At 44.5% G+C, this 21,980-nt stretch overlaps 1 protein-coding gene across 1 annotated transcript in view; it reads left to right on the top strand.

Moving 5' to 3' along the window:
* The window catches only part of PSTPIP1 (proline-serine-threonine phosphatase interacting protein 1), a 55,291-nt gene extending 44,833 nt beyond the window's left edge, over positions 1-10,458 (top strand). Inside the window, exons 10-15 of the mRNA XM_054168961.1 lie at positions 143-241; positions 881-977; positions 4,461-4,545; positions 6,073-6,143; positions 8,127-8,227; positions 10,103-10,458. Coding sequence (XP_054024936.1) covers positions 143-241; positions 881-977; positions 4,461-4,545; positions 6,073-6,143; positions 8,127-8,227; positions 10,103-10,234 — 585 coding nt within the window. The 3' untranslated portion in view covers positions 10,235-10,458. The remainder of the gene's footprint in view (positions 1-142; positions 242-880; positions 978-4,460; positions 4,546-6,072; positions 6,144-8,126; positions 8,228-10,102) is intronic.
* Positions 10,459-21,980: the final 11,522 nt, after the last annotated feature.

Here is a 21,980-nt window from a genome sequence, read left to right as displayed (position 1 = left end):
ATCACATTATACCAGTACTCTACTGATCTGTTAAACATCAAGATTGCAGTGCAATGGGCAGAAAGAACCCTGTAATCCTTGGCAGCAGAGGTAGAAATCAAATCCAGATCCTGACTCCTTTCCATCTCCTCTTTGGCTTTAGGTCTTCCAGCTCCAGGAGTGTGACCGCATCACCATCCTCCGCAACTCGCTATGGGTTCACTGCAACCAGCTCTCCATGCAGTGTGTGAAGGATGATGAGGTACGAGCACCTGCCAAGCAGCTTCATGTGCAGAGGAGAGGCAAGAGCTCTTGAGTAACACAGCACTAGCTTGCCCTTCTGTGTTCATGCTGTCTCCAGCCAACCAGCTGTTGTGGTGCATGTTCAGCAAGAGGGGTGTACCCTCAATCTAGCTTGTTCCTTCTAGATGTAAATCCAATAAATGCCTGGGTGCAGCCAATCTGTGTCACACTTGGTGACACTTGCATCTTTCCTCTCCTTGGTTTGTTGAGGAACACTTCCAGCTAGCAGAACACTCAGCTGAGTGTATCTGGGCTCACAACTTTCAGGAAGGCATCCAGTCATGGTCTCAAAATTGGAAGGCATAACAAACACACTGGTTTTAACTTTGAATGATTGTTTCCCGATATTCCTTTCTTTATCACATTGAAAATCTCTGGACTGCATTCAACCTCCTCTCTTCAAAGGCTGTCCAAAGAACAAACAAACAATTGTGTTTACATGAACTTTTTTTTTGGGGGGGGGGACAGGCCAAAGATCATCCAGCTCAGACATGAACCAAGTATAAAGTGCTTCTTGTGGGGAGAATTGTTAAAAGAATATTAACTGTTAATGTGAAATGTTAAAAATCAAATTCAATTGTTGGATTCTGTCTTGCAGCTATATGAAGAGGTTCGAGTAAGCTTGGAGAACTGCATTGTAGAGTCAGACTTAGACTACTTCATTAGGACTAAAATGACAGGAACACAACCTCCAGGTAATTACCCCTGTTGGTCGTCACTAGGCTGAGGCTGCAGTTGTGCAGTACATGTCCTTCAGAGGTGAAGCAGCTGGAGGAGTTTCTGCTCCAGCTATTCATTCCTGCCTGCTTCCCCCTCACATTGCTGCCATCACTCCTGTGCAGTACTGTAAGTGGGATAGCTGGATGGTCCAAGCTAAAAATAACCCTCCCAAAAAGAAACAAAAAAGTTGCTTTGGCTTTGCAACCAGGCTCATTTCATAGCACAGCTGAACTGACATCACTAAGGAGGTGGCAAACTGCCTTCCAGGGATGGCAGCCTCAATTTCCTGCAGTGGTGACAAGTCAGAGTCAACTTATCTTGTAACTGCACCCTGGTGTCCTCCAGACAGAAATGCTCACTCTTCATCTGAAGCATGGAGAAGACCAAACTTTGTGTTCCGTTTTGTTCCACCTGCCCAGTGGAGAATAACCTCTTTTGTCCTCTCAGGAAGTTGTCTGTACAAGAGTAAGACTCTAGATGGAGGAATTTTGAATGAAACTGGCTTTGCCCCAGCATGCAGAAGCAATGTAAGGTTCACAAGCTCTGTTGTTCAAGACAATGCTGCCTTTTCACTGACTTAAATGATTAAATCCTCTGGGCTGAAATGGAGATTGAGACAGCAAGAGCTAAGAGCAGTTTTAAAATTAAGAGGTACTGCTCCAGGGTAGGAGTTCTCCTAACACATCCCCAGCACAGAGGCTAAGTAATGTTTCACACAGCCAAACACTTCAACAAGCAATACAAGATATTTACAGACTGAATGAATACTTGCACTTCTGTGCAGCTCTTGCAGTAAACAAAGACTCACAGCTTTTGCAAAAGAAACACCCCTATTTCAGCTCTTCATAAGTGGTACATGTCTATGCTGAAAAAATCTCTTCCTCCTCTGTATTTTTTTTGAAACCTCTACACACTGGTTTACTTCCACTGTCTGCTCTAACATCCTACTGCTACATCAGAGAAATCCCCCCACTGTGCCTTCACCAGCATCCTCCATTCAGAGAGGGGAATAAGTTATGCTGGTGTATGAAAATATTATACTGACAAAAACCTTCCATGCTAGGAACTGTACAGGTACAATGTCCTGTCCCAAGGGATACTTGACTTGTCCAGGAACAGATTACACCCCTTTGATTTCATTGCAGAACTCACAGTATCACAGTATAACCAAGGCTGGAAGAGACCCCAAGAATCATCAAGTCCAACCTGTCCCAACAGACCTCACAACTAGACCATGGCACCAAGTGCCACGTCCAATCTCCCCTTGAACACCACCAGGGGCGGTGACTCCACCACCTCCCTGGGCAGCACATTCCAATGACGAACAACTCGCTCAGTGAAGAACTTTTTCCTCACCTCGAGTCTAAACCTCCCCTGGCACAGCTTGAGACTGTGTCCCCTTGTTCTGGTGCTGGTTGCCTGGGAGAAGAGACCAACCCCTTCCTGGCTACAACCACCTTTCAGGTAGTTGTAGAGGGCAATGAGGTCACCCCTGAGCCTCCTCTTCTCCAGGCTAAGCAACCCCAGCTCCCTCAGCCTCTCCTCACAGGGCTGTGCTCAAGGCCTCTCCCCAGCCTTGTTGCCCTTCTCTGGACACCTTCAAGTGTCTCAATGTCCTTCTTAAACTCAGAGCTGGCAGCAAGCACAGACCAGGAACTTCTTCAGCAGAGCTGGATGCTGCCACTCATTCAGCAGTGAGCTACCTGAGGCCAGCTTTTCACTCACCCTTTGTGCCATTGCACTTGTGAAAATGTGGAGTTGGGATCTGGGGTTGGTTTTTTTTGTAATGAATATATTGATACTGGTGCACTGGATGACGTTTTGCTGCTACAGTTTATTCTTCTTCACTTAGGGGATTTAAATTCACCAATAGAGGAGCATTTAGTAAGGAAAAAGCACATTTTCACTGGCAGAAGTGAGAACTGTGCCTTGCAACAGTGTGAAACAATTTTTGTATACCAGGAAATCTCTAATTCTGAGCTAGTTGGTTGATTTTTTTTTTTCCTTCTATGTGAAATTTCTCATTCTCCCATCTCCTAGGCAATTTTCTACAAACAGACTCATTTCTAGTAAGGTACAGGTGGGAAAAACCCCTTGAGAGCTTTATGAAAGGCAAAGAAACACCTGACTTGCTTTTTTGTTGTTGGGTTTTTTTGGTGTGTGTTTTTGTTGTTGTTGCTGTTTGTTTGTTGGTTTGGTTTTTTTTTTTTGGTGTCACTTTGTCCAGAAGTAACAGCCTAGGATCTCCACAGCTCTGGCTAATGACTTTGCACAGCAGCACATGGTGAGCTGCTTTATTATTTGCAAAATGCAGGAGGAAATTCACAGGTGGTTTTGCATTGTGTAGCAGAGACCTTCATCTTGACCAAATCTTTCGGTTTCTTGATGCTATTGCTCACTCCCCTCTTCTACCTCATTCTACAGTGCATTCTAGTCTAGAAACTACACCAAAAGAGCAACCTACAAGGGCCACAGGGAGATGCTGAAACTGGTCAGCAGACTCCATAATTACTGTGAGTCTTATCTGTAGGGATTCTTCACACTAACTGGTTGCACATGCCTGCTCTACTTAAGAGCTTGGCTGACCCAGTGTAAGACCTTTAGCCCAAGTCCAATGTCACGGTATCAGAACTGAGATAACACAGTATCACAGACTTCACTCCTGTTTGTTTGGCTTTAACACACAGAAGACAGAAAGGGTGCACGGCCACCAGCTCTAAACAGCTATGCTGGGAGCTATAAGACAAAAAATAAATAAATCCATCTGTAAAGCTAGACTTTGAAATGGTCTCAATTTCGCCCTTAATGACACCATAGGGGAGAGTGAAGGAGCTGTAACATAACAGTGTTTGAGAGAACAAAACCCAAATATCTCTGGGTAAACAGCAAAATCGGCTCTTGGGAGGTGGAGGGGGTGATATGAAAGGCAGGGAGACACACAAGCACAGACCAGGAAATTGCTCATTATTGCTGCTGGAAAGAATGTTCAGAAATCTCTCCAGCTGTGACAAAAATTCCTGACTCAATACATTAAGAGAAAAACCAAACAAAACACGCTGCAGCCAAATCTATCATGAGCATGGTCCCAGGCTCATAATGACCAAACTCTACTCCCTTAAATACTGAACTTGAAGGCAACAGAGAGAATAGTCATGAAAGAAACTGCCTTCTTAATTAGTCATGCCTATTAGAATGGTTCTTCAGGACCTTGACTGTCCCAGTCTCAGGTCAAGCATGCCTTTCTGCCAAGGACCTATCTGCTTACAACTGCTTCAATGGCTTTTGCAAGTCCCCAGGTCCTCCTGAGCTGCTCCAGCCACATTACAGGCGAGTACGGATAGGTGTTGTGTTGCGGTTTGCTCCAGCAGCCCTGATGGTTCCAACTGTTGGTTGCATTCTGGTGAGCAGAAACAAAGTTTTGCCTTCCTGAACATCTCATTTTTATTGCCCTGTTGCAGATGCAATAGGGTATGAGAACTACTACAACAGAGAACGAAACAGAAGCAACAGTGGCCCAACCCAGTCTTGTGGGATGATGAAAAGGTGAGTGGCAAACTTCAGTTTCCAGAACAGGTCTTTCTCTGTGTGAACAGCAGCTTATGGTGACAGAAAACAGGACTTGGAATGTTATCACTTCTTGCATCGTAGCAAAAGGCAACTACCTATCAGTAAACCCAGAACTAGACAGAAGTAAATCTATTCAAAGCAGAGTCAGAGTAATTTTGCCATGGCCTAGTGGGAAGAGAGACAGTAGATGAGTTGATAAAACAATTAGTTGGCCAGTAACAGAGAGCAGTCACTTATTTCCTCTTTCCCTGTGAGTCATGGCACACAGCAACAAACCCAGTTTGTTCAAGGCAGGGCAAAGGTGAATCTTGCTTCACAGAGCTGTTTTTTCCAGCAGTACCTCCTGACTGACTGCACTGTCCAGCTGAGCAGGACAAAGAGCTGCTCTCTTATCTAAGCCAAGGAGAAAACACTTAGCAGAATAATTGTGATGATGAGGGAGGCATTTTTTTTTTCTTTTCTTGACCCATTTATGCAGTGGTATCAGCAGAAAAGTATGGTAGATATATTGGTTTAAATACTGTGTACTAAAATGTCTAAATCAGAGTTGGAACAGCATCATATTTAAAGCACAAGGTCTTTGTGTTTTGACAAGCCTTATTGCAAGGCAATGACAAGGAGCAGGCTGGGATCTCCCACTGAAAATGTAGCCCAGGCTTGTTAGTGAGCTGATAAGGTTTATACACAATACTTTGTTTTTTCAGCAGGAAAACAGATCTTCTCCAATACTAAATTCTAACACTGCATCTTACACAATTACAGAAGACAATTGTACTGCCATTTAGAACACAGCTGTGCTCTGCATGGGCAAGTAGCCTAGAGAGGCTCAGGCCGAGTTTGTCAGAAACTGAGTTTGGATGTCCAACTTCCAGACAGAGTGTTCATGAGCTGAAAAAATTAGACCCTTTAAATATGCCTTAAGCATGTAATGCTATTTCTATCTCTACTTGAGAATCCTAACTCATTTTCTCACTTCACTTAGTCTCTAGCACTCAGCTGTGGTACAGAAAATAACTAGGAATAGATTAAAAAAAAAAAAAAGGAAATGAAAAAGTTTGACTTAAGCTCACAGTTTTCAGCAAGGCTCATTATACAAGCTCTGTGTTTTAAATTAGACTGAAGTTTGCCTCAGAGACAGAGAGATGGTAATCTCTTATCAACAACTGATAATTCTCATGACATTAATGCTGTGAAAGGGCTGGAGTTTTGTATCATGAGCTTTTGGATCAACAACTGGTACTATCTGATACATTTCAGTGCACAATTTAGAGATGGCTGCTGGTGGCACAGTATTCTGCTGCATTTTTTTTTAAAACCCTCTATTTTTAACTGAAGATAAATATATCTACAGCAGAAATGGAATTAGATGGCTGCAGGAAGGGGTGACATCTAGCCAGTGCTGCAGCAGATGGAGGGAAGGTTGAGTCAGACAGCTGAGATGAAGGAATGCTCATACCCAGTCCTGCTCACTCATTTTGTTACTGGCTTCTATTGGTTCTGCAGATTCTCTGAACTACTGCATGGAAGCAGCAAAAACAACATGGAAAGTGCCTCTCCTTCAGCCCCTCCTCTCGGTATGCCTCTTCAGAAATAAGTTTACCAGTTGTGTTTGGTTTAGGTCATGGTGCTAAATGAAGCTGTGACATAGACCCAAAATGATACAGCAGATATTTAGAATAGAATAGAATAGAATAGAATAGAATAGAATAGAATAGAATAGAATAGAATAGAATAGAATAGAATAGACCAGGTTGGAAGAGACCTTCAAGATTGTCTTGTCCAGCCTGTCATCCAACACCACCTAATCAACTAAACCATGCAACCAAGTACCCCATCAAGTCTCCTCCTGAACACCTCCAATGATGGTGACTCCACCACCTCCTCGGGCAGCCCATTCCAATGGGCAATCACTCTCTCTGCGTAGAACTTCTTCCTAACCTCCAGCCTAAACCTCCCCTGGCACAGCTTGAGACTGTGTCCTCTTGTTCTGGTGCTGGTTGCCTGGGAGAAGAGACCAACCCCCATCTGGCTACAACTTCCCTTCAGGTAGTTGTAGAGAGCAGTAAGGTCACCCCTGAGTCTCCTCTTCTCCAGGCTAAGCAACCCCAGCTCCCTCAGCCTCTCCTCATAGGGCATGTGTTCCAAGCCCCTCACCAACTTTGTTGCCCTTGTCTGGACATGCTCCAGCAAGTCAACCTCCTTCCTAAACTGAGGGGCCCAGAACTGGACACAGTACCATTCATATGCTAGCGGTCAAGATTGAAGGTAGTCTGGAAATTAATTTAGCTTGGATGCGTATTAAGCAAATTTCCCAGTTTTAAGTGCCAAATAAGCCATCTAATCTTCCAAACCTCTAAGCAGGGTGGAACCATACATTCAGAACACATCCTGACTCAGAACACAGTTTTCTCCTGAGGTGGAATACTCAACCTTGAAAAAGCCCTAGAGAATCCCTCAAGGCCTGACCAAATCAGACTCGTGCCTTATGAATGCAAATACTCAGCTCATTTCAGTTACTCTCTTACTGGAATCCTTGCAACTGGCCCTTCATCAGATGACATTTAAACCAGTATTTTGACTATGCAGAAAGTAATTTTCTTCCTCAGGTCTGTCTGCTAGGGCACCCAGAAAGGAAGCCCAGACTGTCATGTGTTGTTACATTTGCTACTCAGCCTGGGGAGACTCTCCAGGGATGTCAAACACCAGTCAGACCCACCAGGCACCAGCTTGGGTACACAGAGAGCAATGCAGTGCTCAGGGTAGTCACTCCTTAGGCTGGGGACAGGAGGGGAGAGCATTCCCTGGACAAGACTCTGTGTCCATCTTTTTCTACTGCTCCAAAAATCAAAATCTGAAATGCCAAGTTGCTGACAGTGCTCCTTAGGACAGGACAATGCAGCCAAGGACTTCGTGGGGGGAAGTTCAGGAGCCCTGCCCACTCCATGTGCTGTGAGAGCAGTATCATCCCACCAGCCATGCATAGGAAACCTGTTCACCTAAGTAGCAGGGGAAGCTCCCAAGTAGATGCTGGTAAGGAGTAAGAGCTTTCCCTAATTATGACAAGCTGTTAAATAGGTTATGTCAGTGACAAATAGCTGGCTGGGAACTATGGGAACTACCAGCAAAGGGATGGTGACCCATCGAGACAGGATTTTCTGGTTTTCTCAAGGGAAAAAAAGCTCTGTGTTTGTCACTGACCTGCTAGAATTTTATACAACCAGTAGCAACCATTTTAAACAACTTTAATCACATCATTTCCCTCTTTGCACCATTTGGATTATGCTCTGATGGCTGAACAATTTTCCCAACCTGGACAGAGCTAAAGCTAGTTTCTGGCCTCCCACGAAGTTCAATGTCTGTATTGTCATCTAATCAGGGAGGGACGGTTTCCGTTCAAGATTTTACCTACAGTTCACAGCAGCTTTTCTACACATGCACATCTCCAGGCAGAGAGAGAACAGAAACCCTTGTGTTTGTGAAGTCTTGCGTATGATCCCACGCATTATAAGCAACTGAACTCTTTGTTTCTGTGGTGTTTTTTTTCTCTTGCCCCCTAGCAGAGAAAACAGACCAAGTCTATGCATCCATTTTTGTAAATGAACCAGCTGCAATCACGTCATCACAGGACTACAGAGTACTTTATGACTACACAGCCCAGGTAATGGAAGTCTTCAAACAAACTTATTTCATAACATCAGAGTTAAAATGACGACATTGATCCAAACACCTTGAAAGTGTTAATTCTGTGAAGGAGGTGTTGTCTTCACTTTACAGCTAGGGTCACTTGGAGAATGCAAAAGCCAGGAAGTTCAGCTGCTGTTTCTTGCTGCATCAAAATGATATTTCTTACAAGTAATCCTGAATTAGTGCTGAGCTGTTACAAATTCCTCCTAGAGACACAGGAGACCACAACCACATTGAAGGCTTTATTTCTTAAGGGATGATGGCTAAGGATGCAGCACTGTGCATTCTGAACTTCCATCTCTTATGAAATGCTTTTCTAGGGAGAATGGCCACAGATTGCTCATGTGACAGGTGAGTATGTGACAGGTGCCTATCCCTAGATAACTCTCCTCATTTGATCTCACTTATCATCTGAAGAGTTCTGCTCCAGTTTAACACACTAGCTGTCCATGCTGGTGGGGAATGACTCCCATTAAATGACACTTTCCCTATACTTCCATGTTGCAAGTTTCAGAATCACAGGTCCACATACCAGAAGATTGTTACAAAGAGCAACCTGCATCCTTAATTGGGATATTGAACTCTCACTGGCTTCAGATCTATCTGGGCATAGTACCATTAGAAAAACCTTATGAATGGACTGGTTATGAATATTTTCTTACTCAGATGGACTCCAGAATCTGGGACTCTCGCTAAACCATCAGCCTTGCCTAGTGGGAGCCTCACAGATAAATTACATGTCCATTTAAAGGTTCATTTTATTAGTGTTAGTGCTCAGCACAAGGAGCAGCATCCAGGAGGTCTTATGTTAGAGTGCAGAGAGACCAAGGGACCTGGCAGCAGTAGCCAACATTGAAGAAATGCTGGCATGTGGCAAAAGACAGCCAGGTAAACCAAGAAAGGCCTGGAAAAGAGTACTTTCTGTTAGCTACAGCAGTATTCTGGCACTTATTGTTATATGTTCTTTGTTTTGCTTTCTTTTAAAGACTCTTATTATTTACCTGCAATTTCATCCAAACAGAACTGGAAGTACCTTTCTGTTAATGGCAGTTTCCCTAAGGAGACGGATGGATCTCTGTCTGGTCCTTACTCCGGGAGTTGCCTTAAAAATACGACACACATGGATTTTCCCAACTGAGAAAAGAGCCTGTTACTACTTTTAGTATATTGTACATTGAGACCTCTCACTTCAAGTCTGTTCTTACCTACTCAGGTGCATTAAATTTAGATTCCACTGACACATCAAATATTTGGAGCCTCTCTTATCCTGTTTTCTATTTTACTACACTGCAGGTAGCAAAGTGGTTCCCTACAGAAAATAGGGACTGATAGCCACCTGAGAGCTCAGCAATAGCTTGCTTGTAGCTGCTTCATTTGTCAGGGAGATAAAAGTCACCCAGCTCGGGAAGAGTTGCTGTACCTCCACTGGTCACTACTGTTCCCTATTAAAAGAACTGAGAGACCTACTTACAGACTGGATTAGCAGAGACACTGTTATCATCTCCCCTGGGAATTAGGATGTGCCCTGTTTTATTTAGCAGCACCTGCACAGTGGAGGGGTCATGCTTAGCGGCTTTAAATCAGTCATAATTAACCCTTTCCAGCCTTCCCCAGTGATGTAACTGTCAAGTTGCTGGGGAAAAGACAGCATGGAGACTGGGATATTTGAGGGTCTAAAGGAAACTGTCAGCTCAGTAATCTCTCATTCTCTGGCCTTTCAGGCTCATTCCCAATCAGGACACTGGCAGACTGTTGATGAAAGGCAGGGTTAAAAAACTCCATCGGATACATGTATGGGCCTTCCTATGCACTCATACTAATCACATTTCCTTTCCCTGCCTGCTTTCAGAACATGGATGAACTGGACATCAGTGAAGGAGACATTGTAGTTGTCATTGAAGAAAATGAGGATGGCTGGTGGACAGCAGAAAGGAATGGGCAGCGAGGCTTTGTGCCAGGGTCTTATCTTGAAAAGCTTTGATGAAAAGAACCCCCAGTCCCCAGACTTAAAAAAACTTCTATTATGGAAACAAACAGCACACAAGGTCTGCTTCAAGCAACCCTAATATTGTCTTCTACAATTACCTGTCAGGAAATAACCAACTGACCACACTTTACTCTTCCTCCCTCCTGCCCCAGCCCAGCATCTCCTGGCCTACATTGCCTGCACATCTGTTGTCATCTCAGAGAGATCAGGACCTGTATTTCTTAACCAAAGTTTTTCCTACCATCAGCACATTGTGCTACCACCAGTGTTGCAAAACTTTGAGAAATGGGGAAGAAAACCCTGCCCAGATCTTAACTGTGCTAAAGGAAAAAAGATCAAGGAAGCAAGTGCTTTTCTTCAGGATAGAGGATTGCCTCCAGCCAGCCTGTGAGCCAGGAGTTCCTCTTGATGGTGCTCATTCAAGTTCCCCGTATAGCACGCGGTTAACTAAGGAGAAATGTGGGGAGCTCTCCACTGTTCCTCATCAGAGTCACTGATTAAAATACAAACAACAACGGTCACAGCTAGAGAGGAGCACCTGACAGAGTGAGGCACATCAGTAGTAAGAAAACAGAAGGCATGGCCATCTCATGATACACTGAAATCTATGCCTGCCATGGCTGCGCCTTGCACTGAGTTCTGGGGCAGCAAAACAAGGACAGATGATGAGCCCAAGGCTTGCCTATGTCTTGGTTGGATCATTTCCCTGACACTTCCCTGGTATTTTTTGTTTAAAGCAACAACAAAATCAACAAATAAGTAAAGCCTCCAGCGGTGCTGCACTGCCCTGACCCTCTGAGCACCACAGAGAAGTGGCAATTACCTCATGCAGCTTGCTTACCCATGCCATCAGTGTATTCTCCTTTCAGCTCCTCCGTCCACTTCTCTAATTCTTCTGCCCACAGGCTTCTCGGTCTCTAGCTGCTACCAACAGCTTCTGCATCTCTGGGACTACAGGCATGGAGACGTCCTGGTTCCTTTCCAGGCACTTTTAATGTGCTTGTTGTGCAGCAAGCCATCTTCAAAGAAGTCACACTGCGCAGGTTCACTGTATTTCATTGATTTCAGCTCCATCAGTCTTTCACTATTAGCATTTAAGAACATTTCCAACTGCCACTGTACTTATCAAGAGATCAATAGATACTTTCTGCCATTTCTCCCTTGTCAGTATTTGGTGATGGTTGAAAAAGAAATAATTGGTGCTTTGAAAATGCAAGTAGGGAGAGCTATTTCTGGGGGCAGAATGACCTTGTTCGCCCAGGTTTCAGGTCTTAAAACTAAACCACGTCCATGAAAATGAATCAACTTGCAAGCCAAAAGGCACAAAGGAGAGAGGAACTGTTAGCTAAGACCCCGCAAGAAAGACAAAGAGAAATTTAAACAGAAGAAAAAGCTGTAACAGTCAGTGAAATTATTCCTTAAATGAAACAGAATGAAGGTCAGAGGCACCTGCAGGACCTTACTCTAATTTCTTGCTTCAGGAATGGAATACAGGTTGCTGCGGGCCCTTTTTCTTTATCTCACTGCAGTCATTGGTTGTACAGGTACAGATGTCCTTCCCACACTTCCCCAGGGCATTATGCAGCACATCTGCATGAGTGCTGAAGGGCTATCAGCACAGGCTGAGCGCTGCAGGAACCTGAATGGCATTTTAAGGCACTAGGTTATTCAGGCTGAAGAGGCTGACAACAGGTTTCTGTGACCACATCTGAACGGAACAGTGATAGAAAGCTGATGCACAATAGCCTTCACCTAGGCCACTGCACTGTGTAAATGGCAGCGGTCAGAGCCAACCACACTGCTCGTTATGGACGGCATCAGAGGAAACCTAAAACGCAAGAGGTTTAATACAACTGCTTCTTGAACCATTTCCCATTCAAAAGAACTGTAATAAACACACAAATACTTAAATAGATTTAGGTAGGTATTTTAATTTTAATAAGTAACCCATTACAGTATCACTAAGGTTGGAGGAGACCCCAAGGATCATCAAGTCCAACCTATCTCGACAGACCTCACAACTAGACCATGGCACCAAGTGCCACGTCCAATCTCCTCTTGAACACCTCCAGGGACGGTGACTCCACCACCTCCCTGGGCAGCCCATTCCAATGACGAACGACTCGCTCAGTGAAGAACTTTCTCCTCACTTCAAGTCTAAACCTCCCCTGGCGCAGCTTGAGACTGTGTCCCCTTGTTCTGGTGCTGGTTGCCTGGGAGAAGAGACCAACCCCCTCCTGTCTACAACCACCCTTCAGGTAGTTGTAGAGGGCAATGAGGTCACCCCTGATCCTTCTCTTCTCCAGGTTAAACAATCCCAGCTCCCTCAGCCTCTCCTCACAGGGCTGTGCTCAAGGCCTCTCACCAGCCTTGTTGCCCTTCTCTGGACACGTTCAAGTGTCTCAATGTCCTTCTTAAACTGAGAGATGGGTTTGTATGACATACAGATTGTGCTAAGACTCCTCACTACTCTGGGGGCTCAGATAGCCACACACAAGACACTGCAATACTCAGTCCTGGTTACCCTGAAATCCTGCTACAGATCAGTTTAGCTTACACGTACCACATGGCCTACATCACTGGCGGTCAGCCAGCGGAATGGTGACTGCTCCTTCTATTCCACCAGATCATCACATTTTTGCTGTTAAACCCAGGAAACTGGTTTCCTTTCTGTCTCTTCTTCTGTCAAGTAAATACTGATCTAAGTGCAAGAGGCTATAGATGTTTTAAAACCTGTGTCACAGAATTTGGTTCCCCCACGCAAACTCCCGGCTGTTCAAGAAATAAAAATGTAGCACCGATGTTTTCTCCGGATTCCATTCCTCTTCTTTACATTGAAGAATTTGGCTGATAAGTAGTTATCAAGCCAGGCAATGGCAGTTTGCCCTATCATTGTGACAGCACTTGTCAGAAATAGAAAAGAGATAGCAAGAAATATCCACACCCCCTGAAGACGCCCACGTCAGACGTCATCCACCCCCCACCAGCAGGGGAAACAGAAAGGTCAAATGTACTACTTCAATAGCATTGCCTTAATAACAATGTTTCCTCTCCAGTTTGGTAACACTTGGGCAACAGAACTGAGGCATTCAAGTCATTTTCTTTTGCAGGAAGGATGGGAAGCTGAAATGGGCCTGTGTCAGTGGAAGGCAATCTTAAACTAAACTCCCAACATCTTTGATTGGAATTCTGTTTGGACAAATACTTCTGATATGATTACAACCTTTCATTTTTACTTCCCCCCCACCCTAGGATGTGCCGAGCAACAAACAGGGACAAAGTAACAGTGGCAAAGTTAGGTGTTTGTCAAGTTGATGCCTATTTCATAGAACACAACAAGCAGACTATCTCTTTATTGCCAGCATCAGTGTTCTGGCTTTGGGTGGGTTCACACACAAAGAGCTGTTCCCAGAGAACAAAGAATATGCTCTTGCCAGCTGCTCTGGCAAAAGGGGAACCTCATTATCTACCTATAGGCTATGGGTAGTATGTATATATACTAATTGAAGAGAAGTTACAGTAAAGTTACTGAGCTTGTTTTGAGCAATTCCCCTCACAAACCACAACAATTTAGGAAGGGACTGAGGTTTGACACCTGCTGCTTTTCTAGATGGGTTTTAGATTTGAAGAACGTGGTCATGAGACACTATGAAAAAGAGTAGTACAAATGTGTTCTATTATTCCATTAACTGCAACAAGAATCCAAAGGTTGGAATTAGGCAATCTAGCCCAATGGTACACTTAAACCAGACTGAGACAGCACATTATTCTCTTTTACCATGTTATTATTAATTAAGGAGAAGAGGAGGAAACCCTGTTTAAAAATAACATTTAACCACCAACAACCATATGTAATTAGGAAACGTCTATAGGCACAGTGTGAGGCCCCTCTCTGCACAGCACAGCTGCTGCATATTGCATTAAGAGCCCACAAGCCAGCAGTAAAACTCAGTTAAACCACATAGTGTTGGACTAGAAAGAGAGATCCAGGAGACCCAGCTCTAGGAGGGCCAACCACAGAGAAAGGACCTCCTGCAACACTCATGAGTCCATTGCTACAGACAGACAGCTTCCAGAACATTTTACAACTAGTCAGCAAGAAAGCAACCCTTTTATAGCTAAGCAGTGAGCAACAGCAGGAGCACAGAGGCTGTTTGAGGTTTGAACTGTTTGCTGCCTCCTTGATGAAAGTGGCTTCAACTCTGCATTACAAATAACCCTTGCATACTTCAGCCAAAGTGCTGACACATCACATACGCAAGATACAATCAGTAATAATTCCTATCTCAGACTGCTTCTTACCTTGCTTCTTCAAGAGATGCATTCAAAGTCCAAGTCTCTTTTCCAAAAGTAATATTCTGGGCAGAGAGTCCCAACTGCAGCTCAGGCCTCAGTAATTACTGAATGAAGTGGAAACACATGGATATCAAGAGGTGCTTCATTACAATCCAAGCATCAGGTGTTGTCTAACTGGAAACTGCTTGGGCATTAAGAAACATTGAACCCAGGCACTGGTGGATAACTAACACCCTTTCGTCTCTGGTACTACCATAGCTTCCTGGATTGTGTCACTGCTAGCTGGCTGAATTGTGCAGGCTCAGAGAACTGAGGGGACTCTGCACCAATACTACAAAAACACAATCTGCTGCACTGAAAGATAGCTGCTAACCCTTCAGTGTGGGCTGGCAAAAACTCTGCACAGTACAGGGCAAACTGTAAAGGCCTGCAAAGCAGTCTCTGCTGCTCAATACCATCTCTTTTCCACTGCTTTTTTGTTCTCCAGCTTACAGGGTTGGGGCATTGAAGGTTACCAGCCACAGACCTACCAGCACTTCATCTGTCCTCAAAGAGAAGCAACACTCATTACTAGTAAGCAAGGGGAGCAGGAAGGTGCTCTTGCCTTGGTCTTGACCCCAAGATCCTTGCTGCCATCAGGTTGTGGACACAACCAAGTGGCTGAGTCTCTGAAGTGAAGCAGAGTAAGCTTTACAAAACAAAACTAAAACCAGCACTTGGGTCAGTCACTACCATTCCGTAGCAGCATTCATCAGCTTTCTAATCACAGCACCCACCCCAGGTGAGCTTACAGTGCAGCTGTGATGTGTTGGGCATGCTGACTGCAACTGAGGCTAAAGCAGGGAGAATAGGTGGGGTTTGCTCCCTAGGAAATGAGAAAGCTGTAATGCTAGGTCACAGTTGGTTTCTGGAAAGGAAATGATTCCTAGGGGCCTGCAGGGGTGGGTGAAGTGGTTTTGTAGGGGAAAGGATAATTGAGTGGAGTGACTAAATTTTGACAGAAACCCAGGAATTAGTGTTCTGCCTGTAACCAGGTTATTAACAAAATGGCAATGCCCCATCTACTGAGAAAAAGCAGAGAGGGCAAACATCTTTTAGTGAAACAGCTGACCATTATCTATTCCTTTTTTGGGTGAGGGAAGCTCAGAGCCAGTTATCTCCAGATTTGTGCACTCCTCAATAACACAGGGCAAATATGATCTGTTGCTAAAATGGCCAGATAATCATATTTCCATCGAATTAGCCAGTACACATGGTACAGTGCTCATCCTGTCCTTCTACCAGCTGTTAAAGAACAGCTGACACCTGATCTGGCACCAAGCTGCTTGCTGCAACATGAAGAGCACATTTCCAGTTATTACCACCGTGTGCTGCGTGGTTGTGGCATTTCTGTCTGACCAGGCAGGCCCCACAGGACTGTGGTGCTGTATTCTGACCAAAAGCACAGACTGAACCTTACTTTTAGGTATAAAACTCTAAATCACTGAGACCTCCCACAAAAATCAGGAGAAATCAGAGCTGACATCTCTGAAATTTCTAAGAGGAAAGATAAAATCCTCCTAAACCATCATGGGGCTTAAAAGGTAGCTACCTGCCTACAGCCAGGGCGTTCCACTTAAAGAGGGTACAAAAAGCAATTGAGGAAGGGCAAAGAGGAAACAGGCATGCTAAAAGCTTATTTGAAATTAGAACCAATGTAACCTAATTGTGCTAGGCAGATGAATGCTTTGCTAATTTGGGCAGCAAAGACTATTTGCATTAGAAAGGCTGTGTCCAGCAGGAGTAGAGAGATGATTGTCCCCTTGTTCTCAGCTCTGGTGAGGCCACACCCTCAAGTATTGTGTCCAGTTTTGGGCACCTCAATACAAGAGAGACGTGGAGGTGCTGGAGCCGGTGGAGAGGGGGACAATGAAGCAAGGGCCTGGAGAATATATCTTATAAAGAATGACTGAAGGAGCTGGGGCTGTTTGGTTTGAAATAGAGGAGGCTGAGAGGAGACCTCACTGCTGCCTACAGCTACCTAAAAGGATGTTGTGGAGAGGCTGGTGCTGGTCTCTTCTCACAGGTAATGACAGAACAAGAGGGAATGGCCTCAAGCTGCCACTGGGCAGGCTTAGACTGGACATTAGGAAAATTTTTTTCACAGAAAGAGTGGTTGGGCATTGGAACGAGCTGCCCAGGGAGATGATTGAGTCACCAACCTCGGATGTGTTTAAAGGTTGTTTGGATATGGTGCTTGGGGATATATGGTGTAGGAGTGAACTTTGTAGAGCAGGGTTGTAGGTTGGACTTGGTACTCCCGAGGGTCTTCTCCAACCAGAATGTTTCTGTGATTACCAGCCCTGAAAGAGCTACTGTTGCACAGTTCTGAAAACATAAAACCAACCCATGGAATCCCAGCTTTGCTGCCCTTACCATAGCTCCACTAACACACCAAACCAAGAGCAGACACAGGAATTAACCAGGGTGCAAATTGCTGCGATACTGAACGAACTGTGACTGCATTGGTGGTGCTTTGATTTAGTCTCTTGGACGTAGAAATTCTGGCATTTGTGCAGCTTCTCCCTCAGGATAACTGGGCACACAGTATAGCTAAAGAAATTCCTGCCTACACTTGACTAAATTTCCCTGAGTGTGGGATTGCTCAAGGAGCCCTGGCAAAACTCTCCAATGAAGGAGTGACTTTGTGAAGCAAAGTCATACCTTGGTTTCCTCATTCTTCGCAAGGGGTCATAAAGCACTTTCACATCATGAGCTGGAAATCTTTCTGGCACTTAGTATTTTTGTGATCGTTCAGGCTCAGCTTAAACAAGCCTGGCACTGGGTGCTGGTCAGATCAATATTTACAATGTCAAATATTGTACAAAAGGACAAATTAGCATTCACAGTGCTGCTGCTTTTATTGGAACGGGAGAGAGGCTGCAGACACAAGACAACACTCACACTCTATGCAGAGTGTGTGTGTGTGGGAGTTCAGTACATTCCCCTTCACTTTACAAGGGCTCAAATGCTCAACAGCTACATCTAAGAAGAATTGTTCTGAAACCTTAAGCCGAAAACAGTCCAAGAAGGGACTTCTTGGGAAACTGGTGAACTTTAACCTTTCTAGGATAGGAATGTTAACATAAGTGTGAATGGGAAAGCTTTCAATGCGCTAATAGATGTGAGAAATGCTTTGTCTTTAGAGAAATGCTGCACAGCCCTCCTAGTGTCTGAAACTCTTGTGAGGAAGGCAGGCCTAAGTGACACTGACTTTGTTCTGCTAAATGGCAGCTAAAGGTTTTACTACGGTCACCGCTCAATTCAGCAGCCATGGGGGTGATTCAGAACCAAAGAAAAACCCTTATACTAGGAATAGGAGGCAGCTAGAGAAACGCATTGCCCATGCTCTGCAGAGTCCTGTACCAGCTTTTTAAAACCAAAACACTTGCTAGCACAGGTCCTACATTTAACTTCAGTTTGCTCAGTTGGTGTATTGTATTCTCAATGCACCATGTCCTGGTTTCCCAGCCCTGTGTACTAACACTGCCAGGCTAAAATGATGGCTTCGAGCTTTTAATATGAATGATGTATTTAAATCACAAGAGCACTTCGCAGAGTGTCAAGACTATTAGCAACAAGCATGCTTCCCAAGAACAGGGCATTCTCACAAGTGCTGGAGTGCCAAGAGTACTTAGTTCTTCTACAGTAGGTAGCAGGAAATGAAAATTCTGCCTACTGCCCCTGAGGTGTTTGTAGAGGGCTGGCACAGGACTACACACTGCAGTCTCTGCCAAAGATGATTTATTCTTCTCTCCCTCTTAGTGGAGAACATATGAGCACTACCCTTATTTACTTGATTTGCTAGCAGCTTCCTTCCGTGGCAAGCATGACCTCATTTCATATCTCACTGCTTTGTCCAGGTGGGAGAAAAAGTTCTCTTCGAAAGGAGTTTTCTAGACTGATTTCTGCTTTGGTCAACAGATGACTGCTTCTGCACGAAAGGCAGCCTAGATGCTCCCAAGTCCTCCAAATGGCAGTGGTTCACTTAAGCTTGTTATTTGCGTGAAGAAAACCAATTCCCATTCTTCAGTCACAGTCTGATGCTAGCAAAGGTCTGAGACCACAGGTAACCTGGAAAAATTGAAAGTCATTTTTTGAAATGGGGCAAGAGTCCCATGTGGTGAAATGGTCTGCTGCCTGCACCAAGATGAAAGCAAAGCTGTTTTCTGGAGTGGCGCCAGGAAAAGCTCTGTGGTCCCATACTACTGTGGCTCACCAGGTCTCCATTGCATAGGACAAACAAGCTTAAACTTCACAGGAGTGCTTCGTTGCTTGGTCCTGCAGTATCACTGAGTGAGGCTCAGGGTGTGCTCCTGTTACAAGGAGGAGGGTGCAGAAAAACCTAAGATCCACTGAACTTACTGACTTTGTTGCATTTCAGTAGGCTTTATCTCAGGCCTAAGATTAAGTCAGTTACAAGATCTGCTAACTCTGTATTGTGGAGGCTATCAATGCCGCTATCAGCACATGTACTTATCTCAATTCTCATCTAAAACTCCAAGCACTGAGAAAAATCTCACAAGCTGTCCTTGCTATCAAGACCTTCTTTTTTTTATTTAAACCAGCTTCCTTAAATTGAGCTTGTTAGATCATTTCCCTCACCTGTTTAATAAGACAAACACACCTGATCCTGTCTTACTAAACTAAGGGCTGAATGAGGTTCTAAAATTCTCATGAGCTTCCCGTTAGGTTGGTGAAAGGCAGCAAAGCACAGGACTTGCACTGCAATGTACTTAAGTCCCTTTAACAGCGGCAAGAACGAACAAAGCTCAATTAAAACACATCCTCAAGGCAGTTCTAATCCCATGTGTTAAAAAGCTCTGGATGAGCTCAGGCTCACTGCTGCAGGCAAGCTACATGTTTGTATGCTCCACATAGCATACACATGTTCAATCTCTCCCTGACCTGTGCAGCCTGAACAGAGACCTTGCTGTCTCTTCAGAAGGCATCAGACACAGGGGGCTTGGTGGAGAAGCCATTTCAGCTGTGCTTGCAAGGGTGAAGCAAACATACTGCTAGCTCTATCAAGCTGCAAATTGAAGTATTGTCAAGCAACACACAGAACAGATCCAGCCACCCCCTTAAATCAAAACACAAATCTTTCTCCTTCCCCAAATCACTAGTAGGGTGGCTAGCATTGACAGCTTGACTGACTGAAGTAGCAGTGAAAGGAGTAAATGCTGAACAGAGGTGGATAGACATCACAGACAGCATTATCAGCATTTGACAGCACAGTGGAACATGGAAGTGTAATCGGTGTACTACAGTGTAATCAGTCCTACGGAGCTTCTATCAAGGCTAGCAATGGGGTACCAAATGTTATTTGCTAGCTCCCTATTTCCTATGCTGCAAGATTTTACTGTAACAGAGCTGACTTTTGGCAGTCTGCACTACAGAAGACAAGCTGCATCAGATTAAGTAGTGGAGGGAGATTAGGAACACCCTACATATTCAAGAACCTTACATAGATGGAAGAAACTTCTTGCAAGTACTCAGTCATTTTAGAGGAAGCAGTTCTGTTCTAAGTAACTCAAAAGTAGAAAACCCTGCCTATCAGTGTTACTTGAAAGGCAGGCCCATCCTGTTCAGACTTCCCCACTGTTATTAAATAGTAATGTGGTTCTTTAATACTGACATGGTACCTGGATGGCCAAGAAGGCCAATGGCATCTTGACCTGTATCAGGAACAGTGCGGCCAGCAGGAGCAGGGAAGTCATTCTGCCCCTGGACTCAGCACTGCTTAGGCCACACCTTGAGTACCAAGTCCACTTTTGGGCCACTCAGTTTAGGAAAGATGTTGACCTGCTGGAATGTCTCCAGAGAAGGGCAACAAAGCTGGTGAGGGGTTTGGAACATAAGCCCTATGAGGAGAGGCTGAGGGAGCTGGGGTGGCTGGAGAGGGGGGAGGCTCAGGGGAGACCTTATTGCTGTCTACAACTACCTGAAGAGAGGGTGTAGCCAAGTGGGGGTTGGTCTCTTCTCCCAGGCAACCTGTGACAAAACAAGAGGACACAGTCTCAAGCTGTACCAGGGGAGGTTGAGCCTGGAGGTTAGGAAGACTTTCTTCACAGAAAGAGAGATTGGCCACTGGAACGGGCTGTCCAGGGAGGTGGTGGAGTCACCATCACTGGAAGTGTTTAAGAGGAGAAAGAGATTAGATGGTGTTGGGCGATAGGTTGGACTCAGTCTTGAAGGTCTTTTCCAACCTGGTTAATTCTATTCTATTCCGTGCTCAGGAGCAAAAACTACTCTAAACTTGTAAAACCAAATCTCACTGCGATGCAAAACTTCTGACTGAAGCAAAAAAGCTAAGATGCAAACCTTGCTTAGACTGCTGGGCAAGGAGTGAAGCAGAAAGGCACATGGCTTCATCAGCTTGCTAGAAGCAGTTTGTAATAGCACTCTAACTCCCAGGATGGAAACCTAGCACTCTGCTGTCAAGTCTTCTCTATTATACGAACCCACATGAGGTATGTGGCTATCCTCCCTTCAAAGAGGTGTGTTCAGGTTCTTGACAGCATAGCTTCTTCCTGACTTGTAACTAAAAGCTGACTACATTTTGAATCACCCTTAGCTTTGTTTTATGCAACGTAAGTCTGTTTTAAAACCTCCTCATGGCCAATTCTTAGAAGCCAGGGTCATCTTGATCTTGCTAGTCTGGGATCTTACCAAACATCTATGATATGCACTACAATGTGATGCAGAAAATCCTTAAATTCATCAAAGCTTATGATAGATTCTGTTAGCAGGCTTGCTACTGCATCCAGGATATTTAAAGCCAGGGTCACAGGCGGCCCTTTCAGATTACTAAGCCTGTACTAAGAATGAAGAGCTAAACCCCAAGAGCCATCTGAAAGCCACCTTTAGAAGTAAAGAATTCCAGAAACGTTACACTGCTCTAGAAGTTACAACTGCAAACTTAAATCCCACACCAGATATATTTGCCCTAACAGACTGCACATATTAGAATCGTTTTTTCCTGTGTGATGTTTCTGTGGGGATTTGAGAATATTATGTTGATGTCAGTTTCTCTGAGTGTGTCTACTTCACAAAATAAAGCACATAAGCAGCCAGTAGACATTCTAAACATTCCTGGTTTCTTCAAAGAACAAGGCAGCTGAAGCCATAGAAAACAGAGCAGTGACTTAGGCATCAGAATAATGTAAGACACACGAATGCATAAACAAACAGCAGGTACAGCATAGCTATTCCTCCTCCACTGTTGAGGTGACCGATTCTTCCTTAATCACAATGTTGGACTTTCCACCATCTTTGCCCAAGTTTGCTGTGCTTCTTAGTATTGTTTCCAATAAAAAGAACAAACATGATACAACCAGGCTCGCACCAAACTTTAAATACAGATGTAGTCAAGTGAAGCCACTTAAAACTGTTGCTTTCACAC

Source organism: Dryobates pubescens, chromosome 17 (genome assembly GCF_014839835.1).
Source record: "Dryobates pubescens isolate bDryPub1 chromosome 17, bDryPub1.pri, whole genome shotgun sequence".
Lineage (NCBI taxonomy): Eukaryota > Metazoa > Chordata > Aves > Piciformes > Picidae > Dryobates > Dryobates pubescens.
This window is presented reverse-complemented; position numbering and strand designations above follow the sequence as displayed.